Source organism: Apus apus, chromosome 1, assembly GCF_020740795.1.
Source record: "Apus apus isolate bApuApu2 chromosome 1, bApuApu2.pri.cur, whole genome shotgun sequence".
Taxonomy (NCBI): domain Eukaryota; kingdom Metazoa; phylum Chordata; class Aves; order Apodiformes; family Apodidae; genus Apus; species Apus apus.
In genome coordinates this window covers 193,117,586-193,143,358 of record NC_067282.1, presented here as the reverse complement: position 1 = coordinate 193,143,358, position 25,773 = coordinate 193,117,586, and the positions used below count along the sequence as shown (strand labels likewise).

Genomic DNA, 25,773 nt, shown 5'->3' with positions numbered 1-25,773 from the left:
CGGTGCCGCCGCTGTCCCGCCCACCCGCTCGCCAAGATGGCTGCGTCTACAGCTCGCCTGGCGGCTCGGCGGCTTTTCCTGCCTTGGTCTGCTCGCCTTGTGCAGGCGTCCGGCTCGGGGGAGCGGGTAGGCAGCGGAGCGGGGAGGGAGAGGGAGGTGCGGGGGGTCCCGGCCCCCCCGTGAGTCCCCAGGCCGGTGCTCCGGCTGCCGCGGGGGGGAGGGGGGGGGCGGCGGCGCGGGGCACGCTGGGATTTGTAGTCCCTGCGGCAGGAAAGGGGCGCTGAGTGGGCGCCCTGTCGCGGTGCATGGCGGGAATTGTAGTCTGTTCCCGGCTGCGGGGAGGGCGGGGGGCGCCCCTCGGCTCTGCCCCGGGAGTGGGCCCCGGGGCCGCACGGCGGGGCCTGCTGCCCGCCCCCGGGACCCGCTGCCCGCCCCCGGGACCCGCTGCCCGCCCCCGGGGCCCGCTGCCCGCCGCCGTGTCCGCCGTGCCGCCGTGTCCCCCCGCGGTGCCGCCGTGTCCCCCCGCCGTGCCCGGGCGTCGGGGCTGGCGCAGCGTCTCGGGCCCGGAGTGGGGCGGTGCCTTAAAGAGGGGCAGCAGAAGCCCCCGCCCCAGCACGGGCCTACCCTGCTCACCCCAGGGCAGCTTGGAGACGGCTTAAACCCTCCTTCTTTCCCGTGGTTAGCCGGATTCTGTGCAGAGGCCCCGATCCCACAGCTCTCCCCTTCTGCCGTGTTCCCCATTCTCTCAGTTTGAAACCTAAGCTTTTCCTTCTGTAAACAAGAGAGGGAGATTTTGTTTTCAGACACAGGTTTCTCCCTCCCCGTGTAGCACACTCGTGGTGGAAACGATGCCAGGCTGGGAACTGACAGCCTGGGGAGCAGCTCTGCGGCAGAGGCCTGGGTGCCGGAGGGCAGGGACTGTGATGGGCAGGCAGCGTGTGGCAGCAGAGCAGGCCGGCAGGGGCCTGGCTGAACTGACGGGAGCACAGCCCGCAGAACAAGGGCAGTGATTAGTCTGCCCCTGTCAGGCAGTTAGGCTGAGGCAGCTGGTTTGAGGCTCCTGAGTGTAAAGAGGATGTTAGTGACCTGGAGTGTGTTCAGCAGGGTCAGCAAGATGCTTGTCAGCTGGAGCCCGTGCTCTTCGAGGAGAGGCAGAAGGTCTGGGACTTAGCCCAGAGAAGACACAGCTTTGGTTGAACTCAACAGCTGTGTGCCAGTACCTATGGGGATGTTGTCAGGAATACAGAACCAGGCTTTTCACAGTGGGGCATGGTGGCAGAATCAGCCAGTTGGCACAAGAGTGGCAAAACTGGATATATGGAAAACTTTTTTCCTTGAGGCAGTTAAGCAGTGGAGCAGGATGCCCAAAAAAGCTGTGTGGTTTCTCACCATTCTGGGAGATTTTCAATACCCAGCTGCAAGAAGCCCCAAGTAAACTGGTCTGACCCCATAGCTGATCATGCTTGGAGCAGGAAGTTGGACTGCAGACCTCCTGAGGCCCCTTCAGACTTGGGTTGTGCTTCAATCCTAATATACGTGAGTTTTGAGAGATCTAGCCTGTTGGTATTCCAGGGGGAGAGTAGGTAAGGACTGGATTTTGTACTTTCACATTTAAGGCAGTCGTATGATGAGGGAAATCTTTCTTTATTTGATGCATTAGGGTTTTTTTTAATAGGTTGTTTCTTGGATACATATTTACATTTCTTTATGTTTAAAAAGTGCCATAAACTTTTTCCTTTTTAACCTACATCTTCCCTTCTTTTCAACCACATTCAGATTTAATGTGCTTCAACTGCCAGATGCACATATAAAGGGTGGCAATTTCAATATCTGTCCTGTTCTGAACAATGAGTGGCTGTGATTTGCGGTCCTGGACATAGGCCCTTGGACTGTATCTCACTTCTTTTGGGTACGTTTTATCTAAAAGTGAATTCCAGATGTTAAGGGATGTATTCAAGGTCCTGCAGGCTGTTGCTGGCAGAACAGGGAAGCAAGAGTGGCTCTCAGGGTGGCTGGCTGGCCGTAATGACAGGCTTTTTTGTCAGATCATTTGATTGGAGGGAAGCAGGTGCATTCTACTCCCTTGTAGCTATCATCCTTTTTTTCTTCTGAGTCAGGTTAATACACCCCTAATGTGAAGAGGTGGCAAATAAATCAGTGCTCAGTTTTTTTTTCTTTTTAAAGAAAGATCCATGATCTTAATATTCAAGTTCAGGAATACATTTTACAGAAGGGCACTCCAGGATATGCCTTAACAATCTTGAGTGTGATGCTTTTTCCTTGCAGTATGTGCATATTGGAAGAGGCAGGCTCAGAGCTTCCAAAGCAGCAACAGAAGTAATCTTAAATGTTCCTGAAACTAGGGTGAGTCCTCTGGAAAATGGCTTGCAAGTAGCTTCTGAAGACTCTGGACTCTCAACATGCACAGTAGGTACCTTGTAAAGGGAAAGATCTTTGTAACTGCTCGTGTGTGTTCATTTCCTAAATTCCATTCTTTCAGTGCTTGTTAACAATTGTTTCTAAAACTTCCACTAGAAAATAGAAGTCTTCAGGCTTTTGTAAATGAATTGTGATTAGATTTTTTTGGTGAAGTTCAACGTGTTTTTTTTTTTCTTGAAAACCTGCTTTGTTTAATGAAAAGCCATTTAAAAATAGGTCTGGAAAAATCTACGTGTAGTTCATACCCAAAACCAGCAAAGCTGCATAGTTAGCTGTTAAAATGATTGCTTTTTTATTTTTGCCCCAATGAGGTTGGACTCTGGATTGATGCTGGAAGCAGGTACGAAAATGAGAAGAACAATGGAACTGCTCACTTCCTTGAGCATATGGCTTTCAAGGTGAGTAGGAGTCTTGATGTAGAAGTCTGCAATGGACTTCTAAGTTATTTATCTTTACAGATCAATTATAAGAACATTGTCAGAATTGTATAAGTAAATTTTATAAATTGAAGAGAGAAGGAGAAAAAAGTGGATAACTTAGGCTTTGGTTTCCATTAGAAAGTGAAGCTAAAGTCCTAGTTCTGTGTAGTTGACACAACTAGAGATTAGTAACATGTCTAATTTTAACTCGCTTATAACTTACTGTAGTAGTCGTAGAAAACATGTAATCTGGTTCTTGACAGCTTTTTATTTTCCTTTGGGACCATAGTAGGATTTGCACCTGACTTTCAAGCTTGGAGAGATTAGTATGCCAGTTTTCTTTTCCTAAGACCTTTTCTTTCTCTTCACCTTGACTTTTCCAGTCAAGAAGTATTAATGATGAGTAGGTGAATGAAAGGGTCTAGTTTGATTTTCTCTTTGTTTTATTCCAGGGAACAAAAAAGAGATCTCAGTTAGACCTTGAGCTGGAGATTGAGAACATGGGAGCTCATCTGAATGCATATACATCCAGGGAACAGACCGTGTATTATGCAAAGGCTTTTTCAAAAGATTTGCCAAGAGGTAACTGCTGTTATTTCATCAGAAAAGCAGCAAAGAACAAAGAGCTTATCCAGCTCCCAATGAGATGACACAGAAAAAAGCTTTTGCAGTATAACAGTCCCTTCCTTCCTGGGTGAAAAGTCCTTTTTTGAACTTCACAGGAATGTGAGAATTCAGGTTTGGAAAGGAGAACCAGCAGGGATGTTGACACCTGACACATTTTGTCTTTAAAGTCTCAAAGTAAAATATGTTTTGGACTTCTCCCTTCCTGCAAAGAAAGTGGTTTGTCCCCTTGTAAATGTTATTAGCAAATCTTGAGCCACTTAGTCTTTGGGGTGGGTTTTACTTTTGGAACCAGAATTTACTGGTAGTCTGAACACATACTTTCCATTCTCATTTCTATTTTCAATTAGCTGTGGAAATTCTCGCTGACATAATTCAGAACAGTACCCTGGGAGAAGCAGAGATTGAGCGTGAGCGAGGAGTTATACTTCGAGAGATGCAAGAGGTTGAAACCAATTTACAAGAAGTTGTCTTTGATTACCTTCATGCTACAGCTTATCAGAAAACATCCCTAGGACGGACAATTTTAGGACCCACTGAAAACATCAAGTATGTCCAAATTTGTGGCTGTCTTTAACTGCGTGGTAACTTATATATTGAAAAGATTAATCTGAAAAATGTAGGGAACAGTGTCCGTTTTCATTTTTACTTGGAAGGTAACTGAAATTGCACTCTATAACTGCAAGAACTCCTTTATTGCCTTAATTAATTCCTCTGTTGCCTTAAATCCCCTGTTATAGGCATCAAAGGGTATGTGAACTTCAGATGTCTGCTGCATCTCTTCAATGCTGTATTCTTCTCCTGTTTATTAAAAATGCATTTGACACAAAATTGGAAATGCTCCTTTTCCCATCAGTCGTGTTGGGCATTATTGTAAATACAGCTGTGTTTGCACTGCTCTTTCAGCATTTGTTTACACCAGTGCAGACCAGGAGACTGCTAAATGTGCTATTCTCAAATGGGCATGAGATCATTAGTGGATCCTGTCTCCCCTTGGCTGAGTTGTAATTCTTACTCCTTCTCAGGAAGCTAGAAGAGCTTTGAAAGGCAAAATATATCAAGTTCCTATTCATTTTTAGGAAGCCACCCTTATTTTAGCTTTCTGCTTCTGCACAGCTTTGTGAATTGGCAGTGCTTACAATTATTTTGGTATAATATTGTTCTATAAATTTAGCTCTTTTTCTTCTAATGAACTTAGACTCAATAGTGGTGTTTCCTTGACTGTTTCTAGATCCATAAACCGTAATGACTTGGTCGAGTACATAACAACACATTACAAAGGACCCAGAATGGTTCTGGCTGCTGCTGGAGGTTAGTATGGAATATTCACCCTGGATCATGTGAAACTGTGCTTAAAACAATGGTCTTTTAAGTTTCTGGGATTTACGTGATGAATTGCCCCTTGTTCAGTAGGTCCTGAAAGTTCATTGTTAGCCCTGCAAGGTTACCCTTTGAACTTTTGTTCCTTTTTCCCTTCAGTGATATTCCAGAAACATTCTTAAACCAGTAACTAGAAGTGAATTGGAGGCCAAAGTCATTCTTCCATGTGGGCAGGAAAAAAGGGGCCTAGAAGGGGTTCAATGTGAAAGGGAGAGTAGCAATGAAAGCACACAAAGAGGAATAGGATTGAGGGTTGAAACTGAGAGCAAACAGCTTGATTTGGTGTGATATTAATAGGAAGCTATTGAAGAGAATTAAGGAGGGTCATAATGATGATCTTACTCTGTGCGATAAGGAGGTGTGAGGAATCTGAAAGTGTGCCATAAAATGGGGGAACAATAAATTACAGCTTAGTTAAGCTTAAACCTCACATCAATTTAAATGAACTGTTTACAGAATGACACTACAAAGTATGTGAAATCTCTTTGTTCAGGGGTCTGTCATGATGAGCTACTTGACCTAGCAAAGTGCCACTTTGGGAACTTGCCATCTGCTCCTGAAGGAGGACTGCCACCCCTGCCACCTTGCAGCTTCACAGGTAGTGAGGTAAGCTGTTAGGTGGCTTTTTGAGCTGACCCTTGTATCCCCTGTAAGCACAATGGACCTGTAGTGCCTTCTCTCTGTGTGTGGCATTAGGCTTGCTGGTGGACAAGTGCTCCAGAGTTGTCACAGGGAAGACTAGTGAAGGCCAATGTCAGATAAAACTTCACATGCTTTCATTTTTGGTGCTCTATGTGCATTCTTTATAATCCAGATGTAATGGAAATGTCTGTCTCCTGATGTTTTGACTTCCTGAATACAGTAGTGTGTACAGGTTGTGTTGCATCTACTCTCATGTTCCCACAGATCCGTATAAGAGATGACAAGATGCCCCTGGCACACCTGGCAATAGCTGTTGAAGCAGCTGGCTGGTCACACCCAGATACAATCCCACTTATGGTAGCAAATACTCTGATAGGTAACTGGGATCGTTCCTTTGGAGGAGGCGTGGTGAGTGAACATGCAAGCACCTTCCTGCTCTTAATGAGGCTGGTGAGATCTCTCTGACTTGGCTACTGGCCAGTATAGACCCATTCAGACCCTTCTGATGGTGCCAGTGCTGCTTTGTGGCTGTTTCTGAAGGTTCTTTTTTGGAGTGGGAGAGGGGGATACAGTTGTGAGTCGGAGAGAATTTGTTGCCTGGGATCTAGGAATATCTTAGGAAGTGGTTCTGAACCATCTAAGTAGATTTGACTTGAGGTCTGCCAGCCCTCATGGAAAGCAGGGTGTTTTATACCTGTATGTCATCAGAACCTGTGGGTATCGGTAACTATCCCTTTCTTGAACCTAAGTAGCTTGATGATTTGGCTTAAATTGGGGCTGTTACTTGGAAACGTGGAATTACATGCAAGGAAAAGGAGTGTTGAGATGAAGAGCTGATAATTAACCTCGTAGCTTCTACCGGAGTCTGATACTGCTGCATGTTCTGTCGTCATTGAAATGAAAACAGGAGACCATGGAGGTGACTGGTAGGCTTTCAAAACACTTAATAAAACATTTTTTTTTTTCCCATCTCAGCAGAATTTGTCCAGTAAACTTGCTCAGATTGCCTGCCATGGTAACCTGTGTCACAGTTTCCAGTCCTTCAACACCTGCTACACTGATACGGGGCTGTGGGGACTCTATATGGTCTGTGAGCCATCTACTATACAGGACATGGTGCACTTTGTTCAGAGAGAATGGTAAGCTAACAGCTGCTTCTCTAAAAATACTGTTTTCAGAGGAGGAATACAATTATACATAAAAAAGCAGTCATTTAAAGGGAATATTTTTGTTTCTCTGCTTAGTCTTGCCTGGAAGAAACAAATGCATTAAATTGTAAGTGCAGTCAGTTTCTGGCAGCCTTACTTAGAGTGAATAGCTGAAGGTTTATGTTTGCTTTCCTTTTTCTGCCCTGGAAGAATAAATAGTAACGGTAGTTAATACAGTAGCATTCCTTGTACAGGAAAACATGGCAGTGATGTTTTTTTTACTTGCAAGTGACACGGCTTAGGAAAATGCATCAAACCTTTTCAAATACTCCTAAGTCAGCAGTATGCAGTGCTCCTGAGCTGCACATTTGGCAACTGAAGAAGTATTAATGAATGAGAGTAATGAATGTGCAGTTCCCTACAAACACCATTAGTCATTACCCACTCTGCAGTTGCCATCCCACGTGACCTACCAGGTGGTGGTGTTAACAGAGCTCTAGTGAGTACCTGGGAAAGTGAAATGATGTACCAGCTCATCTGCTGCCTTACATGGAATTTTGGGTTGGAAGGAACCTTAAAGATCATCTAGTTCCAACCCCCTGCATGGGCAGGGACACCTCCCACTAGACCAGGTTGCTCAGAGCCCCATCCAGCCTGGTCTAGCTTTCAGGGATGAGGCATCCACAGCTTCCCTGGGCAACCAGTTCCAGTGTCTCACCACCCTCACAGTAAAAAAATTCCTCCTAAGGTCTAACCTACATCTCCCCTCTTCCCATTTTAAGCCATTACCCCTTGTCCTCCAGCTACAAGCCCTTGTAAAAAATCCCTCCCCAGCTTTCCTATTAATATTCTAGGTATTACCTATTCTAGGTAATATTAATTCATCTGAGGCTTAAATCTAAATTTCAAAGATGTGCACAGATGCAGTTGTAACGCTTGAACTGCAGATGTGGTTAGAGACAGATACATGTTATGTAAGAATACTGATTTAAAGTGGGTTAAGTTGAAACAAAAGGTGAAGGGAAACTTGAAAATGAGTTTAATTACATAGATCATTACACCATTGTTCTATGAGGTCTCTGTAAACACCTTGTGGAGAAAATGGCATGATTTTAGCTGTCTGTTTGCTGCAGCTTAGTACCAGGGAAGGTAGGAACCATTCCTGTGACAAGATCTGGTTAAGATATCTAATGCATCCCCCTGTCCTAGCGCAATGTTCTTTATGCAGCGTGGTGTATAATTATCTTGCCAAGAGCCAGGAAGTAATGGACTGCTTTCTGGGCTAATTACTGCTAATTGTTTTGTCTCCTGCTATCTTAGTAACAGCTATTCTTGAGATAGCAAGTATGGACTACATTTGGCTTAGAAATTTCATGTAATAAAATGAAATACAGCTCTAAGGGGAAAAACTTGCTCTTGGGTGTATTGGGGTGCATCCAAAAACCCCTACTCTTAATGCTGCTGCTTTGCAGCCTATGGCTTGTTTCCATACCAAATTCTCTTTAACTGCTCTGTCTATAGGAAACACATGCCTGGTATATGCACCTCATTATCAGAGGCAATCTTGTATTCTACAGGTTACCATTATTTAATGCCTTTGGATTTTAACTATTTTTCAGGATAAGACTTTGCACAAATGTTACAGAAAATGAAGTAGCTAGAGCGAAAAATCTACTGAAGACAAACATGCTGCTACAACTTGATGGTGAGACTTATGAGTGCTTTTTATTCTTAGTGGAGTTGCATCCTGATTATTGATGCATATTGATCCCATTTTAGGGTCCACACCAATCTGTGAAGACATTGGAAGACAAATGCTGTGTTACAAGCGCCGAATCCCAATTCCAGAACTTGAAGCAAGAATTGAAGTAAGTGTCAGTCATGGTACAATTTTAAAGTTAGGCCCTTAAGAAATGTCATTGCTACAGGAAGTAACAATACAGAAGTTGTTAGACTATTTTCAATGGAGAACATTTCCAGCTGTTTTGTTGTCTGTTCCCCTGCATTGTACAAAATTAAGATCACCAGCTCTTAATACTCTTTTAGGTGGGATTGGTAATGAAGATGTCTCTTTACCCCTTTCAGGCTATTGATGCCCAGACTATTAGAGAAGTTTGCACAAAGTACATCTATGATAAGCATCCTGCAGTTGCTGCTGTTGGTATGTTGGATAAGTTTCCCACCCTCCCATAACCCCTCCACACCAACCAGTATCAGTTTAGCATGTGTCATGGCCAACTTTCTTTAACTTCCAGGTCCAATTGAACAACTTCCAGAGTATAACAAAATCTGCAGTGGCATGTACTGGCTTCGTGAGTAGTGAATAACAAGAACTTTCAGTATGTTTGAGCTTTAAAAAAAACAACAAACCCACAACTATACCCCGTTTTAAGTTTTTGAGTGGGAGAAATGCATTTGAGAAGATTAAAACTCAAGAACCAGCCAGTCCTGTGTATTTGTATAATTAAGGAAGGAATGAAAACTTGTACAGTATTTGCATTTTTATTATAAAACAAAAGATTGTCAGTAAGAGTCATTTCTTGACTTTAGTAGCATTCATCACTTGTTCTTGAGCAGCTTTCTTTGCCTTGACCATTTCAACGAGTTCCTGGAGAGTTGGAAAGAAAAAGGTACTTATCTAAATGTGGAACTTGTTAACAGTGCTGTGGTTTTGAACACTACATCTATTCAGCTTGAAACACTCTAGCTCTCAGCATAATGATGAATGTAGACAGCTTAATACCTTAAAACAATTTCTCTTAGAAACTAGCAAATTAATGGAAAGGTCAATGCTCATCTACTTGCTCTTCAGCAGGAACTTTGCTTACACAAGGCTAGGGATAGGACTTGACCATCTACAAGAACTCGCTCCCAAATTGTAAGACAGACTTAATCACACAGACCTCCCTTCCCAGCTTCCAGAGCCACTGCTTTCACTGAGGAAAACTTAGCCCCTGCTGCTGTCTTGGGGTTGAGTTACCAAAAAAAAAAGTTTATCCATAAGGCTGCACCTTGTGCTAGTTTGCTGTTGTCAGGAACTGTCTCTGGTATGGAAAGCAACAGTAAAAGCAAATTATTCTGACAAGACCTGGGATAATTAGTCCTCGAAGGAGGTGAGGCACCCTACCTTGTATCGTTTCATGCAGTCTTTTTTTGACCGGCCTGGAACAGCTGCTGCTATTTTCTCCCATCTTTCTGGAGTATTTACTGGGTAAGTCTTCAGTGCTTGTTCTAAAAGCTTTTGTTCTTCTGTAGTCCAAGGGGACGAATCTAAAGGTGATCCTGTTTTCAAATGCAAAAATGACAGTAAGAAAAAAAAAAATAAGGTGTCTATGAGATAAGCCTAAGAAATCAAATCAATTACAGTTGATTTAAAATCCTTGCAGTTTTGTGATGCAACTAATCTGCAGTCTGACCTAAGGACTACCCATACCAAAAACCTGAAAGAAATATAAACAAACCCTGAAACTGCCTGGACAAGTCATCCCTGGGATCTTTAAATAAGTACAAGGAAGTCAGAAGGCACCATCTTTTGTGGCTTCACAGGGCAGCTACAGTGACCCAACACCGTGCTGACAACATCTTTAGGGCAGCAATGTAACTTTTCCTTTTGTGTTTCAGTAAGGCAGCATTTGGCCTTATGCAAGTCTCTGGAAAATTTGATGGGAGGTGTTTGGGATTTAACAGGAGACCAAAGCTCACCTGTAGGATGATTCTGTACCTCAAATGCATCCTCTTAGGCCTACCCTTACCTGACAATGTAGCACCCTCTGAGGAACAGGAAATCTCAGCATCAGACTTTAACTGTGGCCTCACATGGAAGCATTTCAGGCTGTCACTAGTTCGTTAACTGTGGTTTGTACTGTGTGTACCAGAAGCCCTCTGGTAATGGAACCCTGATCACTTTCTTACTTGCTACATAAATTTCTAAGTAAGTTTCTAATTTTTATTGCTTAGTAAGAAGCACAGGGGAGATGATTCTGCAAGAAGGGCTCCCTTTTCACCTTTACCTTCAAATCGTTCCGAGGGGGCAGCACTGTCCATCTGAGGCACCACACCATGTTCTTTTTTAAATTTGTCAAATGCTTTCTTGTTTATATCATCTTTTTGGTGAGGGTCTACAAGCAACAGACATTGAATAATTATTGCAACAAAATTAAAGCCAGATGTAATAATAATAATACCATTGTGTAGCAGATAAACCAATAATCACAAAATACCTAATTCCTACTTCCTTTAAAATGATGATCAAGGGGTTGGTAGACAGAAAAAGAAATAAAACTTTTGGGGTCCAAAATGTGAGGTTCTCCAACTCCTATCCTGCTTTATACTGCCAAGATTAATACTTTCCCTGTTTAAGCTTAAGCCTGAATTTGCAACTTCAGTGAAATCAAGAAGGATTATTCTCTCAAGCAAAGGCTGTGGCACAAGCCTCACACATTACCCAGAGTAAAAGCATGCCAGAGGGGCAGGAACACTGGGGAAGTGTGGATCCTCCTTCTGCAGGGATGGGTTTTGGAATGGAGAAACTTAAAACTTCTTTTATTCTATAGTGGAATGTTTTGATTTTCTTGAGAACTCACTCCAGAGCTCTCTAGGCTCTATTGACCACAAGAGGAGATAAGCCACATTAATTTAGATGTCTTACTCTGGTGCCAGCTCCCATTCATCTTTTTAAAGTATCAACGCTTCATCAGTTCCAGTTATTCTAGATGCCTTCCTTTGTACAGAGCTTTCTGGCAGGCCAATTTGTCTCTGAGTGCAGAGGAGCCGAGGCACCCCCTGTGGCCTGGACATCTTGCATCAAGTTAGAGAATTCCTGAGTCGCTCAGGAGATGGTGACTTGCACAACAGCCATTAGGTTGGAAATACTGCATCATGTAAGTGCTCCTCTCAGTCTTCAATCTGAACTCCATTTCTTTTGGGGGATATAGAGAGGATTTTCTCAGGAACACAGTGCCACTCAGAAAATCAAGCTGTAGAGAAGCATGCAGACAATCTTATGACAAAAGTAAGGAAATATAGATACCAAGCTTTTGGAGGCTCTTTGCTTTATTGATGACATCTTTTGCTGTTCGTTTTATTCCAGTAGTAGAGTGCAAGTTCATGTAATTGGCAATAACTTCCCACCTAAAGCAAGAGCAGAAAGGGTGAACCAGCATATTACATACTAGGTTATCTTCATACGAGCTACGGTCAAGCTCCTGTACACATTTGTATCAACTCTTAAGGAAGTTTAACCATACTTAAATACATATAAACCCTCATGGTAACTATTCTGGAAAGTTTTCAGTCACTAAATGCAGATGCTTCCCTTAAGAATTCAGTCAGCTTGGTTCAACTTTTTGGCTCCCAATAAGGAAGGGGTAGAATATAGGTAAGTGCAAACCTCTAATCCTCAAAAGTCTGCTCAGCTGTTGCTTCCCTGAACTCCCTCAACACCTCTGGGATGAAATACTGCAGGCTGTGCTGATAGGATTAAGAAGTTACTAACCCTGTTTCCACTGCCCCCCAGAAGAATACCTATCTAGTAAAGGGGCTTCACCAGGAGAGAGCTGGAATGGGCCTAGTCCCAAAATTACTCCTAGTGCATTATTAGAAAATGGAAGGGAATATTTGCACCTGGTCAGACAGGAGGATCGTATCTAGGCCTTTGTTGTCAATGAGTACTCTTGACTGAGCTGCAGTGCAGAAACAGGTACTGGTATCATCTCCATACAGAGGATAACAGCTTGTTTTTTCTAAAATTAAGCATCCAAATCTTGTAATGGAGACTTCAAATCTGTGAATCCTAAGTGGAAGAAGGCATTTCACTCCTGGGAAAGAACTGGATTTAAGGCATGTGCCTGTTCATGATGCTCATATGTAAGCTGATTGCCACTACTGCTGCTTTCTGTGAATCCCAGCCTTTCCCTTTTCCCCTGGCTTTCCTCTCCCCTGAAGAGAGCTGCAGCACATTGCTTTTATCTCAGGATGTTTTCTTTCTACTGTGTAGAGACCAGCCTCACATTTATTGTGGAGCTCCTGGAAGCAGCTTACATACTTCCATTCCTACCCATAATGTTATCAAGGTCACTTTGTTTTTGTCTGCTGCTTTAAGGGCTAGAGCCTGTACTGTAGTAAGCTCTGTGCAGACATTCATCTCTGCAAAATCCTGCTGGTGGACTGAGGCCCAAGTCTGGGGGGAAACAAGATAGAAGGCCAGAGATAAGTCCAGTGACATGTAGAGCTTGGTACTAAGAGAAGACAAACCCTAGGCTGCACAACAGTCAAGGAAGATTACGAAGTTCAGAAGTTCTTATATTGGCATCATACTTAGGAAGATCTGAAAAGTTGTACTGAGAGAGATTGTTATTTAATTAAAAATTGTTAGTAGGGCTTTTAACACCAAACCTGTAAGTACCTTGAGTTAGTCCCTGCTGGGAAGAGGTTCACAGCTTTTATTAACAACTGTAAATCATCTTCTGGCCAATTTTTGCTTCCCCCTCCACCACCAGTGCTTGACTTCTCTGAACTCTTTGTTGCTTGACGCATGCGAGCTTCTGCCTCTTCTTTCTCTCGCCTTATTTGTTCATTTATTTCTTCTATCTGAAGGATTGTAAACAGGCTTTATTTATTTTTTACATTTTACGGTGACACAAACCCCTCTCTCTGGAATGGCCTTGAAGTTTGCTTAGTTTCTGTTCTGTACATAACACATAAGGAAACTGAGGAGCTCATCTGCTCCAGTGTTATCTCCCTCCATCCCATGCATAAATTTGGCCATCCCAGATTAGGAGCTGCAGCAAAAATCCATTAAGTTCTCTAGCAAATTAAATGAACACTCCTAAGCTTAAAGCAAAACTTCTGAATATGGTGTCAATGTCCAGGCTAACACGTGACTTACAGGGACAGATCCACAAAAGTATTAGGAACTTGAAGTGACTGGTCAGGGCAGTTAAATATCCATGTTGAATACACTGATTTCCCATTCTTCAAGTCAACTGCTACTTAAGCCTTGTTATGCCAGAAATTCTCAGTTATTAAGTTAGCATTACCTGGAACAACCCCCATTTTAGTCAGTAGGTGCTTACTCAGGGTTAGATGGCCACATGTAGTTTGTTAGCAAGCAGTTCAGCAGAACTGGTTATTCATTGCACAGCTTTGTGAACTGTAACCACATCTTGAGACTGTGGTGTGGCTTATCTTCCATGTATCTCCTTCTGAGTATGCCCAGTCTAGTCTTGGCAATATTAAAAAACTGTGCACTTAATCCTGTTGGCAGGATGCCCAAAATAGGTTTCTCTCTATCTGTCTCCTAGTAACTTCCCTTTTGCCAGAAGATTTTATGTGATACATAGTTTTTATGAATGCAAAAGTGAAACACTTGAGAGAGACAGAAAGGTGACTGTCCTGTATTTGGAGGACTTTCCTGGAGATGGGGAGATTGCATTCGGTCTCCTGTAGGAAAAGAGGGATTTGAGTCTTAAGTTATCTGCTGAGTAAACCTGACCCTGGGACAGGGTTGGATCATCCCCAGCAAGGAAGAAAGTTCACAGCTGTGAATCCAAAGCACATGAGAAAGCACCTTATTCTCTCTTAAGTTCAGCCTTATTAGTCCCAATGGCTTTTCCCTGCTGGCAAATTTAGGCAGATCCTTGCTGAGTTTTACAAATCTCAATCACAAGTGTCTTGCTTTTCCCATACTTAGGTATCCAACCCACCCAGTGCCTACTACCTGCAGCACTTGGGTCCTCTTGTGGATCTAGTCCCAGATCACAGATACCAGACTTGCATTTTTCTTGTGTTACAGAATAGGCTAAAACTGCCCTACTTCCCCTCCAGGTAGTTGCAGCCCATTGCTTGGCACAATTAAATTCCTCTACTGTCCCTGTATACTGTACAAATGGTAGGTTTTGTGTCCTTTACTAATTAAAAATACATGTTTCTCTCAGCTGGCCCTGGTTATTTCACCAGCCATGAACTGCCCAATGTAAAATGGAGCAGCGATCAAGTCTGCTTGGGGACTCTTAAAAATCAGTCCTTTGTGTTTAACAGGCAGGATCCCACTGCTGCTAGGTTGTGTCTTACTTTGACTGACTCATGTTGATTTCACAAATCAAGTTATTCTGTTACTTTGATTTGACACTCAGCATAATTACCTGTTTTACTACAGCCGCCTTTCCTCCTTCCCTTGTTGTGGATGTAAGTGCTTCATTCAAGCATTGCAGACTAAAAATAAATTATTAAGTTACAACAGATAGCTAGTAGAAAGATGGGTATCAAAACAAACATAAGTCAGCAGCAGGAAAACTTACCTTGCTAGCTCAAGACGATCACAAAGCTTTTCCACCTCCTCCATCATTTTAACACAATCTGCCTCATTATCAGAAAAGTAATTCCAGTTCTGGAAGCAGAAATACATGTTCTACAAAGTTCTTGAACTTTATTGTCCTGTTCCTTCAGACAAAAGGCTTAACACACAGCATTCTTCAGCCACTGCTGTGCTTGGACCTATTTGGTCAGCTTTACTCATAACTCAAAACTATCGTAAGTATGTGGTGTAGTATTTTGCTTTTTAGTAAATCCACTTTCCATACCCATCTCCAGCCATAAGAACAAGCAAGCATGTGACATCTAAGCAAACATAGCAATTTCACTGATGTAACCTGTATTTCACTGTAATAATATTTAAGTACCTTGCATGTTGTTCTCAGTTTTTGCCTTTCTTTCTTGATTGCTTTTTTCTGTATCTCTTTTTCCTTTTTTGCTACTAATGCTTGTTGCCTAACTTCTTCTTCCTCCTTTTCTTTTGCTAACCGTGCTGCTTCCAATTCTGCTTGTCTTTGCTGCAATCAAAAGCAAAAAAACAATCACAAAACCTCGAAGTCACACTGTTATAGGGTTATTCAGTATTAAAATGTGTTGCTTCAGGTTTTGTTTGGGTTTTTTTGTGTTTGTTTTGTCATTGTTTTTTTTTTTAATAAATCATTACTTCAGTGTTTTGGTTTCCAAGGATTTTGAGGGAGGTGATTAAATATGGGCCAGTTGGCATTAATTCAGATACTCACTATGAGACCCATAGTTTATAAGTCTTAACTTCCTTTAAAATGAAGATACAAAACTGTATGAAAATTCCTATGGCTGCCCCAGGAGTACAAGCTTGGAAAAATACAGTGCTCCAACATTTCTCCTTTTAACATAAAGTCTCTCAGTGCTTCAGTGCTGTCTTTTAAATTGCTTTTTAGCACCTTACAGTTCTCTTTGATTTCTGGTACTGCTTTCAGAGCCATCTTTTCCAAACTTAACATTAATCAAATACATTATGTATGATGAGTCAAGCCATAAACTCTACTGACTTCATTGGACTAGACAGACTTCTCTTAACTAGGGGAACTTGAGTGTTTCATACCAGTCAACTATGCACAGACCATAAGCACGAGGCAAGCAGCTGTACCCATGTCATGAAAAAGGAAAGCAGCCACAGAACTCAATGGCTGCCTCTACACCAGAGGAAGTGTATGCAACAACAAAACTCTGTCTTAGAAGGTCTTTTTTGTATCAGATCTGTGCTGCTTTAACATCTTTATCAATGACCTTGTGAGGAGATAGAATGCACCCTCAGCAAGTTTGCAGATGACACCAAGTTGGGTAGGAATGTTGACCTGCTTGAGGTCTCCTCTCACAAGTAAACAGTGATAGGCAATGGCCTAAAGCTACACCAGGGGAGGTTTAGGCTGGACATTAGGCTGCACTGCCTGTTGCACAGGGATCAAAGACAATATATCTTTCAATCCCAGTATAATTCTAGGATGTTGGAAAGTCTCTGTTAGAAGCTGAAGCAGTGTATCCGGTATGACTGAACTAGGGTTTTTCAGACCAAATGAAGTCATTAACTTACTTTTTCTTTTGCCTCCTGTTCTTTTCGTTTTGCTTCTACCTTTGCTTTCTTTTCTGCTTCCTTCTTTGCCTTTTCCTCCTCCTTAAATTTCTTTATCCTGGGGTCACAGCTGTATGCGTTATCTGGCAGAAAAAAGGATTCATCATATACAAAAGAAAAAACAGGAGGTTTCCACTGTTAGTTAACAAATCTGTCTTGAAAAAACCTGCAGTTTAGATGCTCACCAACAAGTGTCCTAATTCTGTTCATTTCTTCTTTTTTTCTCAATGCTCTGGCAGCTCTGTTCTGCTTTTCAATCCACCTCCTTTCATCTCGACTGAAAAGGCAAAGCGTAGTTAGTTCAGTGCTAATACCCTACAGTGTCACTCTGTTGGAAATTCAACAGCAACCTTTAAGTTTCCCCACACAGATGCTCTTCTCTGAATACTTAACAAATGGACTTGAAAAAATGAAGTTCCAGGCCCCAAGCTCATGTAAAAAATGCTAAGCATTTACACAATTACATAAGCCTTCAAAACACCTGACAGAACAAGCTGCTTATCTGTCATTGCAGGGAATGAGATCATGGACTTTATTTTCAAAACAGAATCCACTTGTTGGCCTAACATTAAACCCAAACAACTACTGAAATGCTGGCAAACAGCTTAATTAAAGGGCAGCAATATAATCAATGGCAATTATCTCAATTTTACAGAATATAGGTCATGTCAAGTAAAAGCACAGAAAGAACACTTTCTGTGAAGTACTGTGACACTGGGAAAACCATGCCAGATTCATTCCAGTAAAATACAGCTCAGGTTAAATAGATGACTAATCTGAAAATCATAGAATCATAGACTCATAGAATGGTTTGGGTTGGAAGGGACCTTAAAGAGCATCTAGTTGCAGCCCTCTGCATGGGCAGGGACAGCTCCCACCAGATCAGGCTGCTCGGAGCCCCATCCAACCTGCCCTGCATGTTCCCAGGGATGGAGCTTCTACAGCTTCCCTGGGCAGCCTCTTCCAGTGTCTGACCGCCCTCACATTAAAGAATTTCCTCCTGATCTTTAACCTCAATCTCTTCTCTTCCAGTTTAAAGCCATTACACCTCGTCCTATCACTACAAGCTCTTGGACGAAGTCCCTCCCCAGCTTTCCTGTAGCCCCTTCAGGTACTGGAAGGCCTCTATAAGGTCCCCCAAGAGCCTTCTCTTCTTCAGCCTGAACAACCCCAACTCCCTCAGCCTGTCTTCATAAAAATACATCAGAGCTGTCAAGAAAGAGGAAAAATTTTAATGGGGGTCTAGCTCCTCATTTACACAACGAAATACAAAACAATGTACCTCAGAATAAAGAGTACAATCCCCATAACAGAGTAGGGGACTACTGTGAGGAGACTGAAGGTTTAAAACAGGAGTAGCATCACCTTTGGCATGCAGGGATAACAAGAATATGACGATCTGAACAGAAGAAGCTGAAACATAGTTCTCTCTCTTAAGTACAGCACACTGTGTAACCATCTGTCTCAGTGTTTTTAGAAAAGGACAATAATGACAGGAATAAGCACAAAAACAGCTACACAAATAATTCAAGAGCCTTTCTCCAATAAGAAGCCTAGAGATTAATCTGTATATTTTATTAAAAAATACAGGGGGTATGGAATTGATTACAGTGCCTTCATGGAACTTTCACAGCAGGGAGAACACTGGGTCCAGAGAGGCTCAAAAAATGGGATACCAGGAAAAGGGATAAGAGAAAAGGAACAAATACCTGGCTAGAGCCTAAATAAGGCACAGTTTTTAGCCACAAAGCAAGCTAACCACTCAGTCTATCTACAAAATTGATTTCTATTCAAACCTGGATAAAGAGGTTCATTGAATGCAAGTTATGGTTATACAAGGGTGACTAAGTGAAAGGCTGTGTCCTGTGAAATACATTTTGACTGCATGACTCCATGCTTTAACTTGAACATTGTGTGTTCATAACTGTAGAAAGGATAAAAATAGAATGTATTTTCCAATGGCAATGTGGTCTGAGTAATTCAGCAACAATCACTACATCAACAAATACACTGCTTTTATTGACGTCAAGCCATCAGAACTAATCTCTCTCAATTCTAGAAAGTATCACTTATCTCAGCACAGTTTAATAAAGAGTTGGTGAACAAAATGAGAGAAAAGAGAACCTGCTTACTCATCTACTCTGTTCTGGCTCCAGGTTCAACCTGGGTTTGGGACTTGATGGAACTGCAAGTCTGAACTCAGATGAACACGCATTTCAAAGCGCCTCAGAAGCACCTCTGTGACGTAAGCAAGAACTGCTTCAATTACTCAAATAAGACAAAAAGAATTCCACAGTCAGTCCAGTTCCAGTCTGTGACTGACTACTGAGCCAGGAGAGTGGGATTCAGTCGTAGTTCAGCTACCTTCTCTTCCTGTGACTTATAGTCAAATAGCTGGAAAATTTTGCTGTATCAATCTCTCAGTATCCTGTCAAATTTCTTATTACTTACATACCATTCTGCTTTTTCTTTTTCCTCTTCATCTAAATAGGAAAACTCTCTCCAGGAATCAAAATTATACCTAAAGTAAATAATTTAAAAAAAAAAAGAAGAAAGAAAACAGCACAACTATCATAAATAATCTACCTTTTTTTACAATTAGGTTTTTGTAGGCACTTATACTGTTATTTACAGTTTATAATACATAATTTGCTATTATACTGCACCTACAATGATTCCACTCTAAGTCAAATGCAAGATTTACACCTCTCTGTACTGCAGACACCCCTGTATTTCAGGATAGGATCAGTCTCACCAACTCTACCAATGTCTACAGTGCAGTTGTCTAAGCTCCCATTATAGACAGTGGAGGTATAATGCAGTCTGTAGAGTACAGAGAGAAATTAATTTAATCTTTATATAAGCATCTGTATTTGGCTGATGAGTCAAGCCATAAACTCTACTGACTTTATTGGACTAGACAGACCCCCTTAACCAGGGGAGCTGAAATACCTGGTAGACACCTCCACTGAACCCACAAGTTAGGTGAGATGAACCCCACTTCTAGGCTGTGGGTCAACTCAGTTGATGGCTGTTGTGGTCAGAGAACTGTCAGAAGCTCCTCCTGTAACTGTGCATTTACAATGTGGGTGTCTTAGCTTGGAGAAAGCCAGCCCAGTTTGTGGAAGGCACCAAACAGCTGAGGGGTGATTTAGTGACATCACTGGGTCAAGAAAGGCCCCAGGCAACAACCCACATACAAAAAGGTGTGGAAGCCCTTTCTGCCACACATCTTGAATACTATGAATAGAAACTGAGGTATCAGCTAACTTACCAAAATGAATAGAATGCATCTACCTCTTCAAATGATGAGTTCATGTCCCCAAGTTTAGGAACATTTTTCTTATTTGACCACCTGAAAAATAAATTGATATATTAAAGAAACAATTATATATAATCTTACTTCATACCATTGCAAGTGTTAAATATGGAATCAAAATACCAACTCAGAGGCTCCCTCCCACCAACACAGAAGGGAACCAGGAAAGAGGAAGAAAACAGGAGAGTCCCTTCTGGACATCCTCCAGATTGGGCCTTTTTTGGAGCACTCTCCCAGAAAAGGAAACTCCTGCCCAAGTTTGCTGTGTCTACAGGGGGACCTGATGGAGCACAAGCTGTCTTTGTAGATAAACAATTCTCCACACACATTCTTCTGAGAGAGAAACTTACACAAAGCGGACAAAAGTTACTCTGTGAATAACTCAGCTCTGTGGCAGGCTCCAGGAAGCTTCCCCACATATTCTAATGGAGCACAAGGGAATAATGCACGTTCTACCTCTGTTCCATTTTTCCCTACAAAGAGGGGAATCTTCCATATGCTCTAGAATTTGTTATTCCATGACATAACATCCATTTCCAAGTAGAGAAGGAAACAACCCCTCTCACAACCACAGATTCCAGTCTGAATCTCTGGAATACTTGGTAAAAGATTCAATAAATCTACTTTAAATAATCAACAGATTGCTCAGAATGCGTTGTGAAGTGCCTCACACAGTAAAACACTTTTTTTTATACAGGTACAAAGTGAAATAGGATTTCTGTTGTGATAAACTTAATAAAAAGTTAATTGGCAAGCATGAATCAAATGCAGAAAAAGTCACACACCTTAAGAGAAAACCACCAAATATTGATAGTTAAATTTATCTTCTCTTTTAACCAGCTAAATTATGAACATGACTATTACCTTCTCTTAATGTCTCATAAGAAAATAACAGTAAAAAGGAATTTTAATCAGTAGCATACACACACTTGGTACAGAAAATAGTTGTAAGATGAAGCAGAAAGAACAGTGGAGGCAAGACTGAAATATTTTTTTTAATCTCATGGGTCAGAGTTGATGCCACTGGTGTGACAGTTCAGATTCTTTTAAAATTAAATACAAGAGGATGCACTATTTTACTTGTATCCCATTTCTAGCAAATGAATGCATCTCCCAACATCCCTTAAAATCACATCTGCTGAAAACACAAATCCAGAGGAGTCTGCAAATGGCTGGTTTTCCAGCAGGAGCAAAGGCAGCCTGACAAAGCTTACCTGGCGTTTCTTTCAAAAACTGGTGAAAAAACTTCAAAGAAGTTCTCTTTTGCTTCACTTTTGGAAGGTACAGAATTATCAAAAGTAGGATCTATGCTGTTAAATGCTCGTCGTTTCACAGGATCAGACAGTATTTCATAAGCTGAAAAGAAGTTCCCAGATGTAAAACATGTGACTAAAATGAGTCTTCCCCACAAGGTGGGAAAAGGTTCTAAGTGTTTAAAAGGTGCTCTCAGATCTGCATTTGATCTGTCATTCTGTACAGCTTGATATGTCATTATTTTAGTGACACCAAGTAGCATTGCTAACACTCAGATCCTCTTAAACTGAGGAAGAAAATGTTTATGAAAAACAAGACCATTAAAGATGGAACAAACTAGATTATATTTGAAATACACTTATAGCAGTTAATTTGGTTCAGGCACTAGGAATTTGGGCATGATGTCTTCAGGCTTTTATCTTAACACCAGGATCCTTGCAGATAAAAAATTGGCCAGGCACAGAGTAAAAGCAGTTCCTGAGTTCATACAGTATCAGAACTGGCAAGAACAGGAGCCATCCACTACAATTTTTGCAGCTCATGATGAAGTTGTACTGAGACTTGAAAAGAGTAGAAACCACCACACAGCTACTGGCCAAAACATGCACGTGCTCCCAGTTTTCCTATTCCTACAGTCTTGCAGTTTGGGAGCACCACATTACTGGATCCTATAACCTGGAAATCACACACACTTCAGTGAAGTTTCACCTTCTCTCAAAGTGTGGAATTACTTTGCCAGTTCTACAAGACCCACTGTTTTTCAGTAAGAGGGAAAATTCATCAAAGGAATCAAATTTGTGTTGCAACCAATACAGGGGCTTCCCTGACTGCATCCCTGGACAGGGAACACTGCACTGGGAAGGTCAGATCTAGAAGGTGACAAGCTGGAGGGGACACTGGTGCTCTGTAAACTGATCTCACTGCACACATTAACCAGAGAGGAAGGAACAGAAGGAACCACCAAAGAGCTGCTGCCTGCCAGTCTTCCCTTCCCACAGTCCCTCTGCCAATACTCTGAATGTCCCAGTTATCCTCTACATTGCAAGCTAGGAGCTTTGATAACCCTCACACCGTTTTCCTGACGCAAGAATTTCTGTGTGCATCCATTGGTTCCTCTTCTACTTAAGAGATGTCCCTTCCACACAGATCCTCCATTCTTCTCCCACAGACTTGATTCCTCAACACTGTATCTCCCACTCATTCCACCGTCAGACCCAGCTCTGAATCCCACCTACATACTCCTGTTTTTCCAAGTTCCTTCTGTCCATTCCATTACTGCTTGCTCCTACTCCAGATTCCCCTTCCCTGCCACTGCATTTCCTTCCTCCAAGGTGCTGCCTGGAAGCCTCACTCCTCTTGCATGTCACTTTGTGCTTTCCTTTCTGTTTATCCTTTAGCTGACATCGGAAGCAGTTAAGAGGAAACATGTTTTGCTCCTTGCAGGTAGAACACAGAGCACACTCCTGCATTCAAGTGTAGGGTGTTCTTATTATAAGTATCTGCCAGTTTCTGACAGGACTGCAACTATGGAAAAAAAAAAATCCTTTGGCAACTTTTTTCCTTTTGACAACTCTAAGAGAAGCTGAAACATGAGCTTGTCTAACACATCATCTAACATTTTAACTAGTATTGTAAGAGAACACCCAGAGGAAGAAAGCTCAGAACACACAAATTCCAAGATTTCCCCCATTCCTGATCTTACTGAGTAAAAAAAAAAATAATTGTTTAAAATAAACAAAAAAGCCAAACTCCAAAGGATTTCTAGAGGCATAAGTCATACACCTAGAACATTCCCTCTGGTTTTAGAATTGGCAAGAAGGGAAATGTTCCTCAGTTGAGTTCACTCAAGTCGTCTGTGGGCAAAAAAAGGGCAGCTGGAGAAGCTGCTGTCCTGGATCAAATGAACAGAAGCTCTGTTGGCTGAGCAAGCACATCAGAATTCAGATTTTCCAGGTGCTGCTGGTGTCTGAGGGGCATTACTGTACAGCACTCAGTTCATCCCAGGGATGTGGCTACCTCTGGTGGCTCCTCTTTGCAAACACTGCTCCAAGGGCTCACATTTCCACAAGTGGGATAGCAGAGCAAGGTCTATCAGCTGCATTCCCATCCTGTTTCTGCCCAGTGGGGACTTAGGAGAATGTGACCTCTATTTATTGAGGCTGTTTTCTAGAGTGGAAAAAGAACTTCTCTGGCTTTTTAGTAACTGACAATTATTTGGAAGCCTAATAAAGCACTACAAATATGTGTTAGGTGATCAGGTAAACTGAGAGAGTATCTAATGAAAGCAATCAACTGCTTACCTTTAGTTATGCAGGTAAAATAATCATTATCACCTTCTCCAATCTGTTCCCCTGCAGCTTTTCGCTTGTCTGGGTGATGTTTCAAAACCATGGATTTGTCTAGCAAACAGATGCATTTGGTTTAGAAGCACTTCATCATCAACAGTTTATTTCTCACAAGCTACAAAACAATACAGTAACTCCAACGGACATTTCTCTAAAGACATACTTAGAAAAAAAATATTAGAAAACAAGCCCCCAAAAAACATCAGGAAGAAACCAGATCTGAGTTAATGAATTTTCTTTGATTAACACTATGGTCAGAATTAAAATTATTTCATTTTTGCTGAGACACAAAATAACTGTAACACCTGAAAGGAAGGTGTGGTTATGCATGAAAGGTACTTACGAGCTGCTTTGATTTGCTTCTGAGTAGCCCTGTATCGTGTATTTCCTAGGCCAAGAACTGCATAATGGTCTTGATTCTGAGGTAAAAAAAAAATAAACCTAATAAACACTAACAAACGTGACCTAAAAAGCCACAACATGGCACATGCAGAAAACCAGTTCTCCTCCCCATCTTTTAAAAGCAAGATGCAGAATAATTCCCAATAAATATTAGAGCAGGGCCATAGGAACAATCGTTGTAAAGGTCAAAATTGATTAACTAAGTATTAATAATGTGAGCCACTGCTACAGGAATTCAAGTAGCTTAATCTAAATTGGATTAAAGCACCAGATTCTGGAAAGTTCAATTATTGGAAAATTGAGTTGCTGCCTTTAATATCAAGAGTGCTAACACAGCTGCAGAGTAAGAGAGGTGGCAAGAGGGAGAAGAGAGACTCCTGCTGCTTGCAGCAGTCAAACCACAAGCAACGGCTTAAAACCAAGATCTCATCCTGATGTGTCCATGCATTTCCCTCTCTGACCAGCTACACGTGGAAAATACAAACCCTGCTACCATGCTAAGGGACACAAACTAAGCCAGTTGGGCACGGGAGGGGAGGAGGAAGGGGATCTTGAGCAGCTGGGAATGGCAGATAGCTTTGACAGGAGATTTCCAGCAAAAGTAATTAACACTAATCTGTATCAACAGAGTACCTTCCAGTCCTTTGGATCAAGGGTTTTTAACATAGGAAATTCTTCAAGCTGCAATTCTTCATCCCCTGACTCTTCAGAAAGTTCCTTCTCATCTTCCAGCTCCTGGAAAGAGGCAGAAACATTTATGTTTCTCCTCTTAATAAACGCTTCAAACCATCTTCCCACAGGTTCCACTTGACAGAGTACTGATGCTACAAGCAAAAACATAAAAGCAACTTCACCTTCTGTGGTTTTACTTTTTACATTTAATTTAATTGCACTAAAGGAGGCCCCACCAAAGCCACCAAAGCCCTGCATCGCACCAGGCTTCGGGCCGCCGGACCTTCCAGCTCGCTCCACAAACACCGGGCTGCGGGAAGGGCTGCAAGAAGCAGGCAGGACACACGCCTGCCGGGCAGCGCCTCCCAAACGCTCCACTGGGCTCTCACAGCTTGAAAGCTGCTTCCAAGTGAAAGCCACGCACGCGTTCAATGGCACTTAACGCCTTCCTTGCTTGGGTGCCAGAGGGGAGAACCGCGGCGGAACCCCCCGGCGCGCCGGGTCTCCCCGCGTTCCCGCTCCCAGGCCGCTCCCGCTGGCAGCCCGGCCCGGCCCGGCCCCAGACCCGCAGCCCGGCCCCAGACCCGCAGCCCGGCCCCAGACCCGCAGCCCGGCCCGGCCCCAGACCCGCAGCCCGGCCCCAGACCCGCAGCGCGGCCCCAGACCCGCAGCCCGGCCCGGCCCCAGACCCGCAGCGCCGTGACCGCAGCGCGGAGCTATCCCCAAACGGAAGGTTTTCCCAGCGCAGCCGCCGAGGCGGGGGCCGGGCGCGGGTTTGCTCCCGGGACCGCGCCCTCCCACACACACCCGCCCGGGAAGCCCCGGTGCTCCCGGCAGCGGCGGGAGAGCCCCGCAGCAGCGCCCCGGGCCCCGCTCCCGCCCGGCTGCGGCCCCGGGGCCGCGCCCGCGGTACCTACCGCCCGCCAGCGCCCTGCAGACGGCGGTGAGCTGCCCGTGCCGCGCCCCGCGCAGCATGGCCGGGCCGGGGCTGGCACCGGGGGGCCGGGCCTGGCACCGGGGCCGCTCGCCTCGCCTGGCCGGTTGCCCGGGGCCGGCGCGCGGAGGCGCCCGCCGAGCGCTTCCGGGGCGGGTGCGGCGGGGGGAAGCGGCCCGGCGGTAGCGCGGCCCCGGCCCCGCCCCGCTCCCTGCTTCACACCCGCTCTCCGCACCGGAGCGGCGGCCCCAGCCGCGGGGGGGGGGGGGTGGGGTG

General features: G+C 43.3%; 2 protein-coding genes across 6 annotated transcripts; one reads left to right on the top strand and one right to left on the bottom strand.

Moving 5' to 3' along the window:
- Positions 1-9,188, top strand: PMPCB (peptidase, mitochondrial processing subunit beta). Of its 2 annotated transcripts, none has more exons than XM_051623275.1 (13): positions 1-126; positions 2,287-2,427; positions 2,751-2,837; positions 3,311-3,440; positions 3,833-4,031; positions 4,714-4,793; positions 5,356-5,468; positions 5,769-5,912; positions 6,483-6,643; positions 8,272-8,357; positions 8,432-8,520; positions 8,738-8,813; positions 8,908-9,188. In XM_051623275.1, the coding sequence occupies exons 1-13, from the start codon at positions 37-39 to the stop codon at positions 8,970-8,972; spliced, it is 1,461 nt and encodes a 486-aa protein (XP_051479235.1). In that variant the 5' UTR covers positions 1-36; the 3' UTR covers positions 8,973-9,188. The 2 variants fall into 2 exon arrangements, with proteins under 2 accessions (XP_051479235.1, XP_051479226.1); XM_051623266.1 differs by having other exon boundaries at positions 6,480-6,643; positions 8,908-9,097.
- On the bottom strand, positions 9,136-25,642 carry DNAJC2 (DnaJ heat shock protein family (Hsp40) member C2). Of its 4 annotated transcripts, XM_051623226.1 has the most exons (18): positions 25,481-25,641; positions 24,525-24,715; positions 23,833-23,908; positions 23,445-23,543; positions 21,105-21,246; positions 19,846-19,926; positions 19,027-19,092; positions 16,757-16,848; positions 16,533-16,654; positions 15,331-15,480; positions 14,950-15,038; positions 14,794-14,863; positions 13,056-13,240; positions 12,273-12,443; positions 11,682-11,782; positions 10,663-10,770; positions 9,780-9,934; positions 9,136-9,260 (listed from the first exon to the last, which is right to left on the bottom strand). In XM_051623226.1, the coding sequence occupies exons 1-18, from the start codon at positions 25,536-25,538 to the stop codon at positions 9,186-9,188; spliced, it is 2,031 nt and encodes a 676-aa protein (XP_051479186.1). In that variant the 5' UTR covers positions 25,539-25,641; the 3' UTR covers positions 9,136-9,185. The 4 variants fall into 4 exon arrangements, 3 of the variants coding, with proteins under 3 accessions (XP_051479186.1, XP_051479197.1, XP_051479212.1); XM_051623237.1 differs by lacking the exon at positions 12,273-12,443 and having other exon boundaries at positions 25,481-25,639; XR_007889862.1 differs by lacking the exons at positions 9,136-9,260; positions 9,780-9,934 and adding an exon at positions 11,301-11,570 and having other exon boundaries at positions 10,680-10,770; positions 25,481-25,642.
- Between the last annotated feature and the right edge of the window lie 131 nt (positions 25,643-25,773).

Bases quoted from the DNA above. Each gene is read 5' to 3' on its own strand.
- PMPCB (XM_051623266.1), top strand. From the start codon at position 37: ATGGCTGCGTCTACAGCTCGCCTGGCGGCTCGGCGGCTTTTCCTGCCT. The intron at 127-2,286 runs GTAGGCAGCGGA...TTTTCCTTGCAG, and splicing joins CGTCCGGCTCGGGGGAGCGG to TATGTGCATATTGGAAGAGG. The intron at 6,644-8,271 runs GTAAGCTAACAG...ACTATTTTTCAG, and splicing joins CACTTTGTTCAGAGAGAATG to GATAAGACTTTGCACAAATG.
- DNAJC2 (XM_051623226.1), bottom strand. From the start codon at position 25,538: ATGCTGCGCGGGGCGCGGCACGGGCAGCTCACCGCCGTCTGCAGGGCG. The intron at 12,444-13,055 runs GTACTTACAGGT...TCTTCCACTTAG, and splicing joins CCAGCAGGGACTAACTCAAG to GATTCACAGATTTGAAGTCT. The intron at 9,261-9,779 runs GTAGGGTGCCTC...CCAACTCTCCAG, and splicing joins ACTGCATGAAACGATACAAG to GAACTCGTTGAAATGGTCAA.